The sequence below is a fragment of the Cibotium barometz genome, chromosome 51 (genome assembly GCF_041138505.1).
Source record: "Cibotium barometz isolate CiBa-2024 chromosome 51, ASM4113850v1, whole genome shotgun sequence".
In the NCBI taxonomy this organism is placed as follows: Eukaryota; Viridiplantae; Streptophyta; class Polypodiopsida; order Cyatheales; family Cibotiaceae; genus Cibotium; species Cibotium barometz.
In genome coordinates, this window is record NC_141096.1 from 19004744 (window position 1) to 19027153 (window position 22410).

At 46.0% G+C, this 22410-nt stretch overlaps 1 protein-coding gene across 1 annotated transcript in view; it reads right to left on the reverse strand.

The window, feature by feature from the left end:
- Positions 1 to 19497, reverse strand: part of LOC147609394 (uncharacterized) — a 39000-nt gene extending 19503 nt beyond the window's left edge. The window contains exons 1-4 of the mRNA XM_086787523.1: positions 19242 to 19497; positions 9654 to 9757; positions 8797 to 8875; positions 8537 to 8675 (exon numbers count right to left, since the gene is read on the reverse strand). Coding sequence (XP_086643649.1) covers positions 8537 to 8675; positions 8797 to 8875; positions 9654 to 9757; positions 19242 to 19411 — 492 coding nt within the window. The 5' untranslated portion in view covers positions 19412 to 19497. The remainder of the gene's footprint in view (positions 1 to 8536; positions 8676 to 8796; positions 8876 to 9653; positions 9758 to 19241) is intronic.
- Positions 19498 to 22410: the final 2913 nt, after the last annotated feature.

A 22410-nucleotide genomic window follows, 5' to 3' on the forward strand; every position in this document is an offset into this window, starting at 1 on the left:
ATACCGAATAATTCTTTTCGGCAATATCCAACTTTCTATTGTAGTATGCCATGGGTCTATTGTCCTACTGGAGAACTGCTCCTATTGCTACATTGCTTGCATCGGTAATGACCTCGAAAGGTTCATCCTAAGATGCTAACTTTAATACAGGCACTTTTGAGGCGGCTTTCTCGAGTGCACTGAATGCATTGAGCGCCTTCCCTATAACTGAGACTTTTTGCTCGCGAGTCTTCACCCCCTTGAGCAAGTCTGTAATAAGCGGTGCTGCAAGGTTGGAAAATTGGTGGACATGGGTGCTATAGGCTTGACAAAGACCTACGAATGAGTGGATTTCTTGGGCGATCTTAGGAATGTCCCAATCTAAGATTTCCTGAACCTTTGATAGATCCAATCTAATCCCATCAGAACCGATGATATAGCCCAAATATTGAAGGCCTGACAAAGACCTCGAATGAGCGGATTTCTTGGGCGGGGTCTTAGGAATGTCCCAATCTAAGATCTCCTGAACCTTTGATGGATCCAGTCTAATCCCATCAGAACCGATGATATAGCCCAAATATTGAACTTCTTTAACACCAAAGACAGACTTTTGGCATTTATGTAGAGCTCATTATCTCGCAAAAGTTGCAAGACTTTCTCCACATCTTTCTCATGCTGCTCCGCAGTGGCTAAGAAGACTAGTATCCCATCAAGGAATATGAAAACACACTTCCTAATGTGGACTGCGAAAATCGTAGACATCATTTTATTGAAGGTTGCGGATGCATTTGTAAGCCCAAAAGGCATGACTACGAACTCGTAGTGACCACACTCTATCCGGAAAGCTGTTTTTGGAATGTTAGCTTCGAAAATGCGGACCTGATGGTAACCACTCTTGAAGTCGATCTTAGTGAAAAACTTAGCACCATCTAAACGCTCCAAAATGTACTCAATCCTTGGCATAGGAAACTTATTCTTAATGGTGAGTTTATTTAATGCCCTGTAGTCTACACAAAGGCGTGCATACTTGTCCTTCTTTTGGACAAATAGGATGGGTGCAGCAAATGGTGAGTAAGAAGGCCGAATGAATCCAATTCAGAGAAGCTCAGATAACTGTTTTTCTAACTCGCCCTCTAAAGTCTTGGAAAGACGATAGGGAAACTTGCTAGGAGGATCCGATCCAGGGATCAAATCAATGTGATCATACTGACGGAACCACTGAATTCCTAAGATCATGTCACACCCCAACACAAGCGAGACGATGAAGTCTCGTTGGAATGAGGTCTTTTGAACTACAAAGGCAAATCGTTGTGCCTTCTGAGAAATGTGGGTGCTGTAAACCCGTCCACATCCAGATGATATGGGACTAATGTGGAGCTCAATTTATTAGCCAACTGGGGAGAGATGTCGTCTTCAGAACTGCCCATATCGAATAGGACTACAAACTGTCGGCATTTGGCAGAGCCATAAGCTCGGATGAGGCTTTTCTGTGCAGCATCGCTCTCACCCTCCTACTTAGCATCAAATACCACGGATAGCATAGGATGCATAGAAGGTGAAAGTTGAACCGCATTGGTAGTAGTAGACAGGGCTGGAGGAGCTGGGGAGGCTATGGCAACTATGGCAGAAGGGGCTTTAGCGGCTTGTTGGCAATCCTTCTTACCATGCCCTATGATGTGACAGAAAAAAACATCTGTTTTCTGACTGATACTTCTTTTGCTTCTCCGGAGGAAGATAGTCTCCAGTCATAGTTGTCAGGTACGATACCGTACAGTTCGTACGATACGATACCGTACGGGAAAATACGGTACGATATAATTTTTTTTCTTATCGTACAATAAAATACAGTGTTTTAAAAATACTTATAAACTTAGGTATTTCCAAGTCCAGATATGGAGTAATTTAGAAAGGAGGGAAGCATCATAGTGCAGAGGAAGCTCAAACAGCCATAGATAAGTAAAAGAAAGACCATTACCTACCAAAAAACATAATATTTTTTGGTTTTTTTTTTTTGAAAATTTCTTCTTTTTTTTTGAAAAAAAAAGTTTTCTGAAAAAATCCGTACGAGTACGTACGGTATCGTACCATACGGTATTCCATACAATATGTCGTCGTACGCCGTACGGAAACAACCATGCCTCCAGTAATGCCTGTTTTAGCCTTTTCATCGGGGGTTTTCTTAGGCTTAGATTCTTTATCTTTCTTACCCCCAGAACTAGAGCTATTACTGTCGTCCTTCTTAGCATCTTTAGAAGATGCATTACCTTTCCCTAGCTGTGTAGCGGATTGATGCTGCTGGGGTTTGGTACTGGATTGGGATGACTGCTTGGGCTTGCTTCCATTCATCTTCATTTCTTCATTCTGAGCGAGAGTCACAGCCCGGTCATATGTACTGGGTTCAAAGTTACAAACTGTGAACCGAATGTTAGGATCCAATCCACGAATGAATTGCTCCATCTTGGCTTGCGCAGATAGCCCTAACTGCTTGGCTAAAGTAATAACCTTGCCGAAAAACTGAAGCACTGGGGATCCGTTCTGTCCAAGTCCATAGAACTCATCTGCCAGACCGGTCATGTACTGGGGTGGAAGGAATTAGGTCTTCAGGTCATGGACAAATGTATCCCAGCTAAAAGCTGTGACACCTATGGTCTGGTATGTGTAAGATCAGACCAATGCTGCCACTAAGTGACTACCTCACCAGTGAGATGGGAAGCCGCTATGTGGACTCTATCCTGAGGATCTGTGATCCTAGCTAATGGAAAATGAGCAGTAAATTGATGAATAAACTGATTAACTGCTAAATGATCACACTTACCATCATACTTACTGAAATTTGGTTGACTGCGAATGACAGTAGTTGATGTTGCGAATTGCTGGCTGGTGGCACCTGAGGCGGGGGATGCTGAAGAGAGGTGCTGGTATCTAAGATGAAGGGCCTCCTTTTCTCTTTGGTACTCGAGTAACATACGTTCTCGATCGAGCTCTCGTTGGTGCTCCCGAGCCGCGAGCTCAGCCTGACGTCGGTCTTCATCGATTCTGCGTTGGGCTTCCTCATAGTCCCATCTTTCTGCTTTTTCTTCTTGTTTTCTTGCTTCTGCTTTTGCTTTTTCTTCTCTCCTTCGGGCCTCGTCTTCTCTTCTTTGTTGTTCCATTTGAAAGAAGAGGGAGATGTAGTCAAGGGCTGCTGGAGACAGAGGAGGACGTGCTGCTGCTGCCTCCAACAGCTGGAGACACTCCATGAGCAGCTGCTTCTGAGCTCTAAGAAGAGCTATGGTGTTTGCTGTAGTCAGAAGAGCAAGGTCTCCTTCGGGGGAGACTTCTTCCGACTGATGGGTACTCTCCTCTGTAGACATGATGTTGAAGTCGGTGGTCGTGCCGAAACGCAATCAGACCATCCAAGGATGCCCTCACGCTAGGATACGGTGTGTGTGGAAAAGCTAAATCTGATACCAATGTAACATGCAGCGGAAGTATTTGTATTGGAGGATCCTGTCACACAAATGCTCACACCGTCTTCTGTATCCTGAGTTTCGCGAGTTTAGCAATCCACTTTAATGACTTCAAACTTTTACAGAGATATGAGAGAGAGATGAGAACTGTACACCGTATGGGGTCCCGAATTACCCACTGAAGAGCCTCCTATCCCGTTACCGAGATAGTATTTGCTTTATTATCTTTAAAGAGACTGACAGTGTGACTGACGAGATAAGCCAAACGCAAGACCTCTGAAGACCAAGTGTTGGGCTGAACTATACATTGTTGTAGAAGCACCAAAGATGTCCAATCTCAAGCCTATGCACTGTTCCCAATAAAATGAGAAGGGGATGCAAAGTTGAGGCTGAGAGAAGGGCTGTTCGGGACTGTTCTAGACTGAATATGAATGCTGTAAATGCTGCATTTTACCTTCACCAAGTGGCTGGAGCAAAACGATGAGATGATGAATGCTGAAAACTGTATGGATGCAGAAAACGCAAGGTGGACTGTAGGCTGAATGCTGAACTGATGCGTTTTGCTGATGCAAGATGGCTGAATGCTCATGCGTTGATGCGCCTATTGCTGTAGGAGGAAAACGCTGAGAGAAGATGGCTGAAACTGCAATCGCTTATGCTCCTAGTGCTGACGATGACAAGCGCTTGAATGCTCCTTTGCTGAATATGATGAATGAGTGGCTGAATATGCAAGAACTCCATTTATATGGACACCATGAGCCAATCGGCTGGCTACTGAGCTGGCCGACTGCTCATGTCCACCATAAATGCCTAAATGATGTGTAAATTGCTTAAAATGATGGGAAAAATACCAAAAAAATCCTAGTAAATATCCTGATAAATACTAGATGATATCTGGGGTGTTTGCCATGGTCTAGATGCAATGGATGAATGATGTGTAATGTGTAGAATGCTTTCTGATGCAAACCCTAAGGTTTCTATTGACTGTATATGCATGAATGCGTCTCTTTAAGTGGGTTAAGGGACTTAGACTGACTGACTGACTTGCTATGGCTGAGAATGACATATGTAGCTCGTGCCTGACTTATCCTAGACTGAGGATTACAATGGGGTCACGGCGTACGACAAATATCATCCTGAATGGAACTAATACAGTACAATGTTGCACTGATGATGATGAGCCAATTTGTCACCATGCACTACAGTGCAGAGTGCATGTGACACTGGTTAAGACCATACAAGGCCTTCTGCAACATGTAAACCATCCCCTTTGATCCTGGAACCTCAAAGCCTGGAGGCTCCTCTACGTACACCTCCTCCTGCAAGTCACCATTAAGGAACGTAGATTTCACATCCATCTGATATACGGGCCACCACTGAGAAGAGGCAAGGGCAAGAACAGTCTGAATCGTGGTCATCCTCACTGTCGGTGCAAAGGTATCCTCATAGTCGATGCCAGGCCGTTGAGCACAACCCTTAGCCACAAGTCTGGCTTTGTGTTTGTCCACCGATCCATCCGACGTATACTTGGTCTTAAAGACCTACTTGACACCAATGACTGACCGTTTTGACGGCATCCAGTTCCACTTGCATGGCTTTCCTCCAAGTATCCTGAGAAAGAGCTTCCTTTACGGAAGTGGGCTCTTTGTCCCTCATGATACGAGACATCAAAGCATAGTTTACCTATAAGAGCTCCACTGAATGACTTTTGTCACAAACTCTGTGCGATCTTCGAGGTCTGTCCTCTGTGGTCCACTCGGAGGAAAGCTTCGTAACACCTAACAACCACTTTGGTACTCGAACAGAACGCGGAGCCTCCTATTGTTGCGGGGGCTCAACTCCCGCCGTGAGCTCAACCTCTATAATTGATTGAGGCTGTCGAGCTGGAACAATAGACTAGGAATCATCATCAAACTCATCTGGGTCTCCAAGAAGTGGCGGCTCATCAACAATGGAAGCTAAAATATGCTCATCAAAGACAACATCTTTGCTGACAACAATCTTGTTCCGCTCCAAGTTATACAACCTGTATTCTTTGGAAAGAGAGTTATATCCCACAAATACAAGCTTCTAGGACTTCGAGTCAAGCTTACCCCTCTGCTTCTTTGGAATGTGAACATAGGCATCACTCCCAAGCACACGAAAATGGGAGACATATGGTTTCCTGCCAAAATAAGCCTCAAATGGAGTCATCTTTGATACTAAAGTCGTTGGAGATCAGTTGAGGATATGGACAATCGTAGCCACAGCCTCTCCTTAAAGTGGACGAGGAAGATCACGATGTTCCAACATCGTCCTCACCATCTCCACCACAATCCGGTTCTTACGCTCAACCACTCCATTCTCTGAAGGCGAACTTGCACATTCAAGTGGCCAAAACGAAAGTGCCACAAGTCACCGATCTGAGTGCCTGTCAAAGAAGAGAGTGCTGAGAGTTTGTAGCTACCGTTCTCCACTCTGCCTTCCCATACAACCTGGCATGTTTCTCTGTCCCGAATGCTCCTCAAACTCCACCCGGGAGCCAGTCTTGCAAACCTCATGCACTGGCAATAGATAAAAACCAAGTGCAGGGACGTAAAGAACACGAGAGAAATGCTTCCCCCCTTTGCCATCGGGAATAATCTCCATCCTGCCCTCACTATGAATCGGTATAGTGGAATTGTCGCCAATGAAAATGCAACCTGACTGCCGTTTAAGATCTTGTAAGAACTCACGGGAAGGAGTCATGTCCCTAGAAGCACCACTACCAAGAATCCACTCTCGAGTATCCCTGGCGGTGAAGCCAACTGCCTCCTCACTAGAAGAAGATGAAGCATCTGTGTCCAAATCTCCAAGTGCACAAAGGCGGGAGTCTTTAAAGCTGAAGCTGAAGCTCTAGAATCAGCACTCTTCCCAGTATTCCGCTTAGGTCACTTCCTCCAATAGTGGCCTTTCTCGGCACAATCATTACAGATCCGCTCAGCCTTCAGTTTCTCACAGCCTGAATCGGGCTTCTTCTCAAAAGACTTCTCCGATGAAGACTTCCCTTTGTCCTTATTGTTGTTGTTGTTACAGCCTTTCGACCACTGGCTAGTCAAGGCCTCAGAAACTCCACCCTGTGGAGGGTTCGTAAAACGCTCTTCTTGGTCCAAGACCATAGGCAGAAGCTCCTCCCATGTGATGGTGTTGAGCCTGTGCCACTGGTGATCAAAGAGGAGTAAAATGCTGAGTACTTAGAGCACAAATGAGACAACAACATGATGGCCATGTCCTCTGAAGATATCTCCGTCCTAGCCTGAAGAACCTCCTGCTGAAGAGCCTACAACTTGTGCTCCCACATCGTCGCAGGATTCATCACTCGCATCTACACTTCCAAGGAGATCCGCTTCATGGGGTGATACCTTGTTATACAGAGAAGCCAAATACTGCCGAATCTCTCTGGCCGGTGTCATATGCTTTATATGATTAATCACTTGTGGTGTGCAATTAAGGAAGATGAAAGAATACACACATGCATTGACACGATCCCACAACTTTGCCTAAGCCTCCCATTCTTTCCTAGTAGAGGGTAACAACTCCCCGTCCTCCAACTCCAGCCGTGGAACACCAACCACAATGAAATCAACCAAGTCATAAGACTCCAAGATAGACTCCATCATTACCTTTCATATGCCGCAGCTATTCTTGTACAACTGTCGATCCACCGGGAACGTGGGGAGTGTAGGGATCTTCAGCCATCTCAAGCAAGTCTATCATCTCAAGGGTTTACAAGGTCTTGTGAAGGGAGGGTGGGTGGGAAAAAAAAATGCAGAAGAGGTTGCAAATAGTATGCAAGGTGGTTGTCCAACGGTGATGGCCGCCTTCTACCCGATCTCCAAGTCCCGAACAGCCCAAGCAATTTCCAATCAGCACCACAAATCAGCAAACCCTCGAGGTCCCACTGTCTCCAAGCTTCAAGCCACCTGGAGCTCTGATACCATGTCAGAATGCACAGCAGAAATGAAGACAACTGCTGTAGAGAGAAAAACGCAGATGAGAGAGGGAGAGAGAAGCTGTATAAACTTTGTATATACACTAGAAAATCTTGATAATGGTACAAAACAAGTGTGGGGGGCCTAGGCCATTTAATATGGCCCCAGGCTGCTGGTCGGCCAGCCAAAACAGGCCGACAGCAGCCAGACATGCTCACAACTAGCAAAAATCAATCGGCCAGCAATGTAGAGCAGGTCGGGTAGCACAGTCCAGTTGGCCAACAGAAAGGTATAGCCGACAGCCAGAAACAGTCCTCCCACACCCAGAAAAAATGGGAAAATACTATGGAAAGTGAGGAGAAATGGGGGAACACCCAAAATGGGCGGGCACACCCACAACAGAGGCCCTGGTGTAATGTACAGACAGGAGATGACTGCTAACACGAGGCGGGAAAAAGGAAAGGGAGGGGGAGGGGGAGGGGGAGCGGGACGGGGAGGACAGAGGGCAGGAAGCAGGATGCGAGCAAGGGCAGGGGAAGGGCGCAGGCAAGAATGATGGAAGGGGGGCTTCACAAGTGAGAAAAATGGAGAGGGCAGGCAGGGGGCAGAAGGGGGCAGTGTGCAGGCAAAGGGAGGGAGACGGCAATGGCGAGCAGGAGGGGGGAGAGGCGCAAAGTGCAGAGGGCAGAGGGCAGGGCGCAGGTCGGGGGAGCTCACAGCTCGATGCTCGACTGAACTTTTACCTGTAACATGGGTGCTTGCGGACGTTCGTTTACCAATTACCAATTGATTGAATGCAATTAATGCCTAATCAAAGACTTAAACCCATGCACAACAAACATCTCCTTCTTCATGCTCAATACACAGTACAGAGAGATGACATAATCTACCATGTATTACTAACATGAAGTGTATACAATGCTGAATAGAAGTGCTCAATGGTAGCACCGCTCTTGAGCTCTCGATGACTCAATGATGACTGACTGATCAATGAATTATTGTAAGCTTCTTTGTTTGCCTTTGTGAAAGAACATCCATCTTTGCAAGTGTTTTCATACCCTTGTGACTCTCAGAGGGTGCTAGAATTATAATAACATCAAAGAGACCAGAATCCAGATACAATACCAATTTTATTCCAAAAAATATAGCTAGCTTTACCAAAGTAGATGTTGCTATCATTGCGTAGTCTCCCCATCTGAAAAAATGTCTGGCATCTCCTTTGGAGGAATGATAAAAGCCCGAAGCAAGTCCTACTCCAACGACAGAATCTGCATACATTTTGGTTGCAAGCCTGTTCCTGTTTGTAGATCACAATTTTAAGATATCTTAGAACACCATGACCTTATTGCCATTAACAACATTACCATGATGTTGCAACAGCTCTCATTGCTCAAAAAAAACCTCCTATTGAAGCTTACCTTGGGGCCTGAATTCCAATAAGAATAAAAGGTATTGAAGTCAATACATTTGCAACTCTCTCTACAAGATGCCGATCCCCTGCATACACAGAAGGTTGTTTGAGATTTGAGTTCCCTGTGAAAATCAAAAAGCTGTGGTGAAGTATGCAGATGTTATAACTTGCACTAAGTTATCAGCCTCATTTGAACTGGTAAACCATAAACCCATTTGCAAACAGAAGAAAGATAATACCACATTCCATCTAATAAAGCCAATTACTGGTTTGTTGTGAAAGAATTCCCATGGGGCCCCCTTCAGCACTATTTACATGGTCTGGTCCATGGGCACCTGGCCAGGACTGCACTCTGGCTGCATAAGGACTCTCTAAGGCCTTCAAAACCTGCCATTCCTGCACACTTCCCTTCCATGCTGGTTTTGCCAAATCTTTGTTGTTTGAACCCTGTCCACATTTGCTCCTATGTTCCAAGCCGGTCATTCTAATAAGCCAATGCCTCCGTCCCATCGTAAGCATACATCCTGCCATCCTGAGTTACATATGTGCACCCATAATCCTCACTGTTACTTAGGCCATTATCCCTTCACCAAATAGGGCTCACAAGTGGCCAGCACTCACCTACTCTCTGTGCCCTGGTAGTATGACACATGCACTCAAGAAGTTATGGATGATGCATGTGACAGGAATCATTTATGATCTTTCCTCATCATTTTCATTTCTAGGTCTCGCTTCCTCCATTAAGACCATGCTTGTATGACTTTATTCCAACAAAACACTACACTTCTCAGCCGTAAACACATGTTGAGGGGTATAGAAGTCTCCATTGGGGAATATCAACAGAATGAAATAGAATGTACTAACCTCGGCAGTTAGAAACAGACATCCTTAACCAAGGTGGTCTTTGCTCCCATACTTTTCTTATAGGAAGAAGATTCCATAATTGGAAGCTTTGAGAGCTTTCAGATCTGAAAAAAAACCCTTCTTGAATATCAAAATAACAAAAAAGTGCTTCACCATTTACCATCTGTGATATAAATAAATGAATAATAGCAATATAGAGAATTCAAACTCTCTCTCTCTCTCTCTCTCTCTCTCTCTCTCTCTCTCTCAGCTTAAGGAGAAGGTGCAAGGGATTAAAGAACAGGAAGATGGAGAGATCAGCCCTGACATCGAAGAAATCAAGGCCGAGCTCAAGAAGGGGTTTGCCGAGGTGGTGAAGGAGGAGGTGAAGGTGGAGACAGCTAAGGTGAAACAGGAAATTCAGCAAGAGGCTGAAAGAATTGGGTGGTGGTCCAAACGAAAGGGCGAACGGCTTTGATGAACGCCACCCTTGAGGAGGAGAGAATGTGTCAGGTACGCCGATTGAACATACGGGTGACAGGCATGCCCGAAGGGGAAGGCTCTACTCCGGAAGAGGATGGGAAATGCTATGCAAGAAATTGGGATACGACGAAGGTGAGACACCCTTCAAGAAAGCTTGGAGAGCAGGCAGAGACACTTCTAGTCCACGTCCTCTCATATTACAGTTTGTGGATGACACAGGCAGGGTTACATTCTTGAAAAAAAGGGTAGTAGCTAGAGGCTTACCTGGGGACAGAATTTACTTGGATGATGACCTTACCAAGGCACAAGTGGCACATCGCAAACAAGAGATTCCCAAAGTGAAGGCAGCACGAATGGCGGGAAAAAAAGCCTTCTATCGCGACGGCCATGTCATCATTGATGGCAAGATCGTCTAATAGGGACTCGCGGCCTATGAGGCAAAGGTACAGATGGCAATGTGGAACTGCAATGGGCCACTGTGGTCAGATCCGGGCGTTTTGAGGAGGTGCTGGGAGATCAGGACATTATTTTTCTCACAGAGACACACCAGAGTCAAGAGAGAAGTTTGCCGAGGGTGACAGGCTATACATTGGAGTTTGCCTTTAGAGGACAGACTAGACGGGCAGGAGGTGTTCGAGGATCGGGGGGAGTGGCTGTACTTTTTAGGGAGGAGCTCCGGCCACGTGTTAAATTGATGAGCTGAGATGCAGAGGCTAGGTTCATGTGGGTCAGAGTGCAGCTCACAGATACGAGGGTGGTATATATTGTTGTATGCTATTTCTCACCAGATGGCTCACTTTTTGCTCAGGGGAAGCGTTATAGAGATCAGACGGAGGATGCACAGGAGCATGAGGATGCTACAGCAGAGGAGGGGGAGATATTCACAGCATTGTCAGAGGGGATAACGGACTATAGGAGGAGGGGGGATATTTTGCTAGTGGGAGACTTTAATGCCAGGACCCAAAGTAGACAATGTGAGGTGTATGACATGGAGGATCCACATTTGAGGGGGCTGGATGAGGAGGACCTTGGGATACAAAGGTCTTCGGACGATCGAGGGGAGATCAAAAAACATGGGAGACATCTATTGGTGTTTGGTGCGCATCCCGTACCAACAAGGTCGAGTCTAGTGGTCTAAATCAAAGTTACTTGTCTCTTCCTACTCAAAGCATCAGCCACTGGATTGACCTTTCCTGGAAGGTACTCAATCATACCACTAAATTGCTCGAATATCTGGCTCTAGCGGTGTTGTCGGTCACTCCACTATGCACTTGGCATTGTCTGAATCCAACGTAATGCCTGATGATCAGTGCGAACCTCAAAGTCACGGCCATAAAGAAAATGTTTCCAATGTTCAAGGCCTGTATTACTGCGAGGAGTTCACGATCGTAGATTGAGTAATTGTTCTCTGCCGGCGGGCATTAACTTACGAGACATGTAAGCTACTGGATGACCATTCTGTTGTAATACACCTCCAATTGCGATATTACTCGCATCGGTGATCACCTGAAATGGCTCGTCCCATGAGGCAAGTGCTAAACAAGGCACTTCTGATAAAGCCACCTTGAGGTTCTTGAATGCCTCCAACGCTCGTGGAGTCATTCGAATCCGTTGCCTTCTCGTCTTGACACCCTTTAGCAAATCGGTGAGATCCGCCCTGACCTGAGAGGTCAGAAAACTTGTCTATGTGGGTGGAGTATGCTTGGCACATACCCACAAAGGATCTGATGTCATACGCAATCTGAGGTACTTCCCAATTGACAATCTCGGCCACCTTAGCCGGATCAAGTCGAATGCCTTCTGCACTAATTATATATCCAAGGTAATGAACCTTGAATAAATAAAATTCCGACTTCTTCTCATTGACGTAGAGCTCGTTGCTTTCCAACAACTTCAGGACTTTCCCCACATCAATGTCATGCTGCTCAACCGTAGCTGAAAATATTAGTATGTCGTCCAAAAATATAAACACGCACTTTCCAATCAATTCCCGGAACACACACATCATCATGCGGTTAAATGTGGCTAGGGCATTCGTCAAGCCAAAAGGCATGACCACAAACTCATAGTGGACCTGTTCCGTACAGAAGGCTGTCTTGGGGATGTCCCCCTCCACAATCCGCACCTGGTGGTACCCACTCTTTAAATCGAGTTTCGAGAACACCTTAGTCCCATTTAGCCTCTCAAGAATATAATCTATTCAAGGCATCAAGAATCTAGTCTTGATAGTCAGCTTATTGAGTGCACGATAATCGACACACAAACGAGAAGACCCATCTTTCTTCTTGACAAACAAGATCGGTGCTACAAATGGTGACACGTTGGGGTGGATGAAGCCAGATTGCAACAATTCTTGGAGTTGGCGGTCCAACTCCGATTCCATTACCTTTGAAAGGCGATATGGAAACTTGCTCGGGGGTTCCGAGCCTAGGAGGAGGAGATCGATCTTGTGGTCCTTTGGTCTGGATGGAGGGAGCTGGGGAGAGAGATTGTCCCGAAGAAAAATCTTCTGGAACTTTTCATGGAGATCCAAATACTTCTCGAAAGCACTGGCCACCGTCTGGGCAGTCTGGATGTATATCATCGCACAATGTGCGCCTTTCCTGATTGCTCGTTTGGCCTGCAAGTGGCTGATGAGCGAAAAGTTCGAAATTCCTGGCTCACACTTTATGGTCACTGGGGCGTTTGACACATTCCGATTAATCTCGAAAGTGTGCTTGTCCCACTTGACATCACGAAGGAACTTGTGAAACCACTGAATGGCCAATATTATGTCTACTCCTACAAGAGGGGCAACCATAAATTGTTGGTCATGTCCACTCCCGGCTAGTTCAGGTGTGAACCCAGCCTACTCACGGGCACTTTTTCCCTGTGACTGGACACAGGTTTTTTCCCCGTGTGAACACACTTATGTGTGTTGGGCACTTTGCCCTAGGCCTTCTGGTACTCACTTGTACTTTCATTTCATATCATTATTGAGTACATCTTTTCCAGCACTCACGTTTCTCTGTGCTTGAGGTTGTGTGTGTGCGTGCGTGCGTGCGTGCGTGCGTGCGTGCTTCCCTCCTACCCAACATTGGTATCAGAGCTTGATTAGGCTTAGCATTAGGGTTTGTCCCTTGTTGCCCTTCAGAGCTCGAGCCTATTGCACACATCAGGGCATTAGAGTTTTGCTGCATTAGGGTTTGCAGGTTAGGGTTAGGGTTTTGCTAAAAAAGGGCTTTGCTGTTTAGGGTTAGGGTTCTGCCCTCAGCCGCCCTTAGCTGCCAGCCGTCGTTGCCCCCCCCCCCCCCCCCCCCCCCCCCCCCCCCAGTTGTGTGCCGCCACCCTGTCTTGCGCCTACAGATCCGCCGCCACTGTTCGCCGCCGCAGCCGCCCCTGTGCGCCACCAGATCTGCCATCAGCTGTCCGCCGCCGCCGGTCCTGATTTGCTTCGCAACGCCCAGCCGCCCCAGATCTGCTTCGCGCCCTGCGCCGCCTTGCGCCTCAGACTTGGGCGCCCTGCGCCACCTGTTAATAGCAACCGTCTGAGCCTGCCTCGACGCCATCACTGCCTTGAGCGCCGCCGCCTCTACCATCGCCCTCACGGGCAACTACCGCCTGCACCGCCATCGCCGCCCTGTACTGTGCCCCGTACAGCCGCCCAGTACCGCCGTATGACCGTACATGCACCTATACCGTACGATTGTACCCATGTACCTGCTCTGCACTGCCCAAAGCAACTTCAAATTCACCTTCAGATCTACCCAAAATTGGCAAGGTTTGAGTTATCTACAATTTTCTAACCTGAAATTGCACATTTTGCCTGTTAAAAATTGGGGCTTTTCACCATTGAGCCTGCAATTGCAACATTGGCACACATTGGCATTGATTTCAGCAGATTTGGTGCATAATTGCACTAGAAATTTGGGGATTTTGCAGAAATTGACTTGATTTTGCAGAAATTGGCACATTTTGCAAGCAATTTTGGGTATTACAGGCACATTTGGTTGGCATTGGGACATTTTCCCCAATTTTTTGGGTATTACAGGCACATTTGGTTGGCATTGAGACATTTCCCCCAATTTTTTGGCTGGGGGCCATTTTATATGGGCCCCCAACAGCAGTCGGCCTGCTGTAGGGCAGCCGATAGGACACAAAAATCCCCACGACTGTAAAATACACAGTCGGCCAGCAGCAAAGGGGGTCGGCCAGCATCAGGGAAGTCCACGACTCATGCAAATCAGTCGGCCACCTCCAAAGTCTCCACAAATGCAGTCGGCCAGGTTCAAGGTCCTCCTGCCCACTACAAGACTGCCTCCCATGCCGCAGCACAACAGAGGCCCTGGTGTATAAAAATAGACAGGAGATGACTTCTAACACCCCCTATTAGCTCCTGGCTATGAAACCAACCACAGGGAGCTGGGGTGCTGCCTGAGCAAATCCTAAGATAGCGACTTCGTGAAGGGGTCCACCGTACTGTCCTCCGTCCAACAGAACTCTAGCAAGATGTCATCAGCAACGATCTGTTCACAAACAAAGTGCCTCTGGATGACCATGGGTTCCTCCAAGGGAAGCCCAATACTGCAATGCAACCTCACCACCTCACAAGCAGCATCACAAGCAGCCCGGTACTCTGCCTCTGTCATCGACAAGGCAAAAGATGATTGCCTCTTACTGCTTCGTAAAACTGCAACTAGGCCTGAAGTAGATCTCCTCGTGTCCGGATCTCCTCCCCAAACTGAGTCACTCCAACCATGGAGTCGGACTCCATCAATCAATCCCGCTCCTGAGTAGCTCCAACTGAAGCATTGGGATTTGAAGAATCAGGGGCAACCACTGGAGTCTGTGTGGGAGCTGGGCTCACCACGGAAGCTATGGAGGCTGCAGCGGCGGTCTTAGGAGCGGTAGTCTTCTTAGGACACTCCCAAGAAGTGTGTCCTTTTATATGACAAAAGAAACACCTACCCTCCTTCTTATACTGAGCAATCTCCTCAGCACTCAACTTGCCACATGTCTTGCCTACCTCCGCTTTCTGGTCTGGAGTAAGCTTGGACGCATTGTTCGAGTTCTTGGAGCCAGAGACTCCCGTGCTTTGTCCTAGGAAAGACCCCGTCTGGTTCTGGTCTTTTCCCCCCGAGGCGGTAGCCTTCGGAGTAGCCGGCTGGGAAGTCTCGGGCTTGCTACCATTGTGCTTCATTTCAGCACTCTACGCAAGCGAGAGTGCGTCTTCAAATGTGGCTGGCCTAAACATACACCCCTCCCACTGGATTTGCGTGTCAAGGCCATACAGAAATTGCCCTTTCTTGTTCGTATCAAATAAGCCTAATTGCAAACATCAGGTCGAAATTCTATTGGCAAACTGAAGGGCGGTAGCCTTGGGAGTAGCCGACTGGAAAGTCTTGGGCTTGATACCATTGTGCTTCATTTCAGCACTCTGCGCAAGCGAGAGTGCGTCTTCGAATGTGGCCCAGTTAGCAGCAGGTTTCCTGTCCGGCAAAGCTTTGCTTTGGTGGAAGGAACTCAACCCTAAGCCAACGACCTGGGCACAATTCGAAGACGTCTTCAAGAAAGAATTCCTCAAGAAAGAGGATGATTATGATGTTGCCCGATAAGCTTTGACCATGACCTCGCAGCACCTCACTTATGAGGTCTACCTCCACCTTCCAAGTTCCAACTGGCTAAGATCACTCTACCAGTATCATTCTTTCTAACTGCGTCAAAGTAAGCTTCAAACTGATGCAACCATGAATAAAGAGTTGAGGGATCGAGTTTACCATTATACTTACTGAAGTTCATTTTCTCGGGAAAATGATTCGAGGAAGCCACTGGTGTCAACTTGGCATCCAAAGCTGCAAGGTAACGCTCATGTTCCATGTGTCGCATGGCTTCCTATTTGCGTTGTCGAATCTCCAATGCACGCATCTGCAACTCAAGCATCGAACTCGGTTGCGGTCGTGACCCTTCAAGAGAGTCCCTGTGTAGAGGATCTGGAATCTGGGATACGAAAGGAGAGGAAGGAGGAGATGGAAAACGCGGCGCTGGAGAACGGGTCGAAGCAAAAGCCCAATGATCAACCGAAGTAGGATTTAAGTTCACATCCAAGAACCATTGTATATATAGCATGTTTTGTTAATATATAGTAGATCACAGATACATCTTTTTGTATATATAGCATGTTTTGTTAATATATAGTAGATCACAGATACATTTTCTTGTCTCTCTTCTCTCGTGTGTTTACTAGATCATTAGGATAAGAATTAAGTAGTTTGTTTACTGTTAATCATGTGTTTAAGAATTCAATTATTGGCACTCGGTGACTCGTGTACAATGGATCTTGTTATTCATTGTACACATAGGGCCCACACACCTGTCTTTTGACACCTTTTTACTTCCATGTTAATAATCTTCAATTTACACATGGAACATATGTAACAATTTTTGGTCTCATAGACCCATTCCATCTTTAAAAGGCATCAATATAATCTCTCTCTCTCTCTCTCTCTCTCTCTCTCTCTCTCTCTCTCTCTCTCTCTCTTCCACTTGATCCTAATAACTACAAGACGATCATGATTGGCCACACATTGGCCAAACTCTATGGATCAGTGCTAGAGGCGGAGCTCAATTCATTTGCAGAGACCCAGGGATGCAGAACCTCAGGACAGGCTAGCTTTCGGAGGAGCTACTCTACCCTTCTAAACCCTCCGTGCCATCACCGAGGAGGGTAGAGCACAACACCAGAGGATTTACTGCTGCTTTGTGGATTTCCGCAAAGCCTTTGATACTGTACCCCGAGCCCGCCTCTTACACCGTCTACAGGAGATTGGAGTCCCATCTAACATGGTTTGGAGTATCATCGCCCTCTATGAGTCCATCACCGGATGAGTGAGAGCCCCAAGAGGTACATCACAGGGACTGCCCTCTATCACCCACTCTTTTCCACCTCTACATTGATGAGATCTCGAGCTTCATTGATGGATTAGGCGGGGCTGGTCCCACACTGGCAAGCATATTGATCCCCATACTACTTTATGCAGATGACATTGTCCTCCTCTCAGACTCAGCCGAAGGGCTTCAGAGACGGTTGGCTGCCTTACATGACTTTTGCACTCAGCAGGACCTCTCTGTTAACCTTGGTAAAACCAAGGTAATGGTCTTCAATACCTCTCGCCCCATCACATCCAGATTGAGCTTCACATTTTGAGGCTGAGCTTCACATTTTGAGGCGATCCTCTGGAGATTGTCTCATCCTATGTCTACCTTGGTGTCACTTTCAGTTGCCCACGCTTTACCATGCTTCCCATAGCACATGCCAGAGTGACGCGGGGATATGCAACCTTGAGCTTACTTGAGCAGCAGTGCTTCCAAGCACATTTCCAGGAGCCCAGGACGAAGGGCTGGCTTTTGACACCCTCGTCACACCAACCTTGATGTATAGAGCAGCTTTCTGGGGGCCAAATTTATCTGATGAGGATTGGCAACGAATTGAGATGCCCCAGGTCATGATGTTCTCCCGTATGATCCGCAGCAAACCATCAGTCCCACACCAGATTATCTAGGCAGAGTTTACTGCAGCCTAGTGGAGGCACTCTTCTAGACAGTCGCATACCTCCATCGCATCAGTCACATGGATCCCCACAGGTACCCAAGGTTTGCCCTGGAGTCCTCCAAACAGCCAGCACTTGAGGGGCACTCTGGAGTATGGTATTGTAACACGTGGAAGCTCTGGGAGTCTTCTTTTTGCAACCCTAAACACCACTGAGAACATGCTGATGCAAAACGCAAACATGAAGAGAGAGTAGAGAGAGAGAGAGATATGCTGGAAATTCAGTATATTCATATAGTACAAAAAGGTACTCCTGATCTACAGCCCTTCGTTGCCTTCATAAAAAGGTGGTAAACACCCAAAATCTGGTCCTAATGTTGGACCCTAAGGACCCATTCCCTAGAGGAATGAATGATTAACACAATGAGCAACTTATGCTATTTATAGGCTCTTGAATCAATGGAGGAGCTGGCCAACTGTTGTCAGACCAGCCGACTGGTGCTTGGACCCCAATAAATCTTGGGCGGGCTGCGCCTCTTCATGACCTGAAGCGCCTGCTCTGCAGCCGCCATGATCTAGTACAGCCGACAGGCTCGTCGGCCAAATCTAGCAATTTTCTAACCTGTAACACCACCACCAGACTCCACTGCCAACATATGCAGCATGTTGTATGCAACACTCCAAACTCATTATTCACCATGTTGTAGAGTATGTAGTGATGTTTTTTTGCATGTCAAACATTGTACAAGAGATGCTCACTATACATGGCAATATCTGTATTTTTTAGGTCTTCTACCCCCTTCCTTTTTTTCCCCTTATGAAAGGTCTAAAAAACTTGGTCAGAAAATAAAAAAATGTTTCATACACGTTTCAAAAAACTTGTGGCAACTATGTCCCAGAGGCAGCCCATCACCATCAGAGATGCCCAAGTCGAGTGGACATCCTGAGCCCAGCCACAATCTCACTCCATTCCCCAACAGTTGCATTCAAAATATTTAACCAAACCATCCTCCCTCACAGCATTAACATATCTGATTCCTTGCTTTGCATATGTAAAGCCATGTAGGACATGGTGCTATGATACAAGAAAGAAATTCAATCAAGAGCTATCGAACTTCAGTAATAAGATGGCATCAAAAAGTTGAAGGTGATTAGGTCAAAGCAGATATCTGAGGGTGGACAGATAACCAAGGCTATGGCTAGTTAGCATTGTATGGCAAAAAAGGTCAACAGCGTGAAGCCTGAGGATACAGGCATCCCAACAAAAATGTATGCATGGAGGAAGCAATAATACGAGGCAGCCAGAAATTAGGGTTTCTGGCATGGTGCCAGATGCTTCCGGAGCTCATTACGGCATTGTCCGGCTGAATGAGCCCGCCCTCTTGCTGGACATGATCTCGTTGTAGTCCGGGCGAAGCCACCCTTACATTCAACAGTATCAATCCAGCTATTGCACCAACTTTGACATGCAAAAAGGGACTTCAGATGACAGTTAGGGTTTTCATTTTACGTATAAGGAGCATTGCAAAGAGAACTAGGGTATACTTTTTGGGAATGAGTAAGGGATTTGGAGAAGGGGAGGGAGCGATTGGGAGCCTTACTTGAGGAAAAGCTTCTGGCTTTCAAGAGATCGCTGGGGATGAAAACCTTCTGAGTCATTAGAGACAACTCCCAGATGCTCTCGGCTGCTGTGGACAACACAGATACCTTGCAGACCATCCAGTGCTGGCTTCCCTTTCCATCTCCATTGTCTTCCTTTGGCATCAGACATGGCGATCTCACTATACGCCGTTCTTCGCGTTCAAATGGAAGCAGCAGCTGCCACGCCCACAACCACTAAGCAGCTGCCACGCCCACAACCACTAAGCAGCACCATATATATGAATATATATATATATATATATTCATATAGATCTATATATATATATATATAGATAGATCTCTCTCTAGATATGTGTGTGTGTGTGTACATATATATTCCTTACGCAAAAAAAGAAGTATTTGCTTTAGGTTAAGTGGGCCATAAAAGAAATTTTTAAGTTCCATTTCTCATATGGCATAGGAATCACATATAAGGGGGATTCCATGGGAAAAAAATCACATGGTGCATTGAATATTCCTCAAAACTAACAAGAATATTCCATGGAAAAAAAATCACATGGTGCATTGAATATTCGTCATAAGAATCCCCCCTTATATGTGATTTCTATGCCATATGAGAAATGGAACTTAAAAATTTCTTTTATGGCCCGCCTAGCCTAAAGCAATACTTCTTTTTTACTTAAGGAACATTGAAAAATAATACACAAAAAATAATTTCCTCTCTCTCTCTCTCTCTCTCTCTCTCTCTCTCTCTCTCTCTCTCAATTCTTTTTCTTGTATGCTTTCATGATTTTGAACTTTTTGAATATATACTCTAGATACACACAAATTTTCTACTTTTGGCAACAAAAAATGTCAAAGATGTTAGATATCACTTTCCACTCTGGTTTAGTTTGCTCATGTTTTGTATGGCACCCCACATTTTCTACTTTTAGCAAACGAAAAATGTCAAAGATGTTAGATATCATTGTCCACTTTGGGCTTAGTTTGCTCATGTTTTATATGGCCCCCATTATGAGGAGAAGCCATGGTTGAGCAACTTGACACATAATCCTAGTTTAGACACCATATGGTGGCTAGATGGTATTAGTAGGTATGGACACTAGTAGGTTTGGACACCATATGGTGGCTCGATGGTATTAGTGGGTATGGACACTACTAGAAAGGCCACATGTAGGTGTAGACTGCTACCCAAAAAAATTGAACCAATGGGGATATGTGGACTTTACTCTTAGACACCGTACCCTGACATTGTTGGGGTCCAAGATGAGCATGAATGGGTGTGAAACGTGGAAAATCTATGTTGTGGTTTCTAGTAGCTCTTTATGGGCCGAATCTACACCACAAATGATGGTTTGTTGACTATGATCTCGTACTTATGTGGTCTAGTCTTGGCCGCCCACGTCTCCACTCCTACACCGTGAATGGCAACTATGTGTTGGAAAAGCATTTGTTCAATGCTCCACCCTCGTGTTGTTTCTGTGGGTGATGGATGTGCTTTATTTTGTAAGGCCCCCTTTATGAGGAGTAGCCATTATCGTGAGCACTCGAGCACCTAGATCAAAGCTCGTTTCCCAGAGCACACAGGTGGGCGAATGCCATCAGTTTGTAATCAAAGTTTGCAAGTAGTAGATTTGTTTACTCTCCAATCCTTTCTGTAATCCAGTGCTTCATATTATGTTAATCATGCTTTTTGAAAGGCCTCCATGAGACCTCCAAGAAGACTACTAGAAGTGAATAGGGCAACCCTAGCCAGCTAAAATAGCCCTGGCCGTCCACATATGTCCGAACTCCCCTGAACCACCCGACTCCTAACACTACTCCCCCCTTTTGGAAGAGTTTTTGTCCTCGAAAAGAAAGGTAGGAAATCAGGTCTTGAGAGTACTAACGTCCTCCCAAGTTGAACCTTCTTCTAGTTTATCCTTCCACTTAACTAGAGATTGTTGTCTAATTCTGTGACAAGTTAAAAATCCAAGATGCGCTCTGGCTCATGTGGTAGCACCAGAGGCTCAATTAAATCTATAAGAACACATGTATCCACCACATTGGCATCTTCACCTAATCTTTTCCGTAGATGACTGACATGAAAAACTGGGTGAACCTTGGAATGTTCTGGCAGCGCTAACTTGTAGGCAACTTCACCTACACGCTTAAGTATTGTGAAAGGTCCACAATACCTAGGCAACAACTTTGGCACTTTACCCGTCTTCAAAGTTTTCGAACTTGAGGAAACTCTGAGAAATACTTGGTCACCTTCTTCAAATGCGATCACTCTTCGGTCTTCATCTGCATAATGCTTGTCAGGGCGATGGTTAGGAGAGCTCCCTATGCAAAGCAAAGCAAGGAAGGCATGAACCAGCTTTGATACCAGTGAAAGGCCTCCATGAGACCTCCAAGAAGACTGTCGCTAGCGGATCGCTGGTGGACTGTCGCTACCGGATCGCTGGATACAGGAACCCTAGCTGGCTAAAATAGCCCAAACCGTCCACACATGTCCAGACTCCCCTGAACCGCCTGCTGTCCTGACACTTTCCCTATTGTGTGTTCATACACTATGATCTAGGACTTATGTAGTCATGGCTTCCCACATCCACTCCTATATAGATGTAGTATGAGGCCCACGTCATGGCCTCCTACATCTTCACTCCTATATAGAGGCCCGTGTCATGGCCTCCTACATCTTCACTCCTATATAGAGGCAATATGAGGCCCGCATCATGATTGCCTGCATCTCCACTCCTATAGATGCAATATGAGGCCATTTCTACATAATTCATCACCAATCACATCACTCTATGTTTATTATACAGTCACAATCTGAGGCCATCTCTACATAATTCATCACCAGTCACATCACTCTATGTTCCTTGCCTTACAACCACTCTTAGTAGTTATAATAGTCATCTAAGATCCCTCCATAGGAGTGCATGTGTGTGGACTCTTCTTTTCTCTGTCATTGTCTTCTATTATACTTTTTATACTCTTTTTCTCTCTCTCATTATCTTCTATAATACTAAAGCTATGTTTTTTTATTAAGAGAGATTCTATATCTTATGAGTGTTCTAGGTGGTGAGTCTTTCTCCTCATCCATGCTGGTTCTATTTAACTCCTTTTGTGTGGAGAAGACTACTAAGTCTTCGGAGGCCCATCTCTACACAATTCATCACA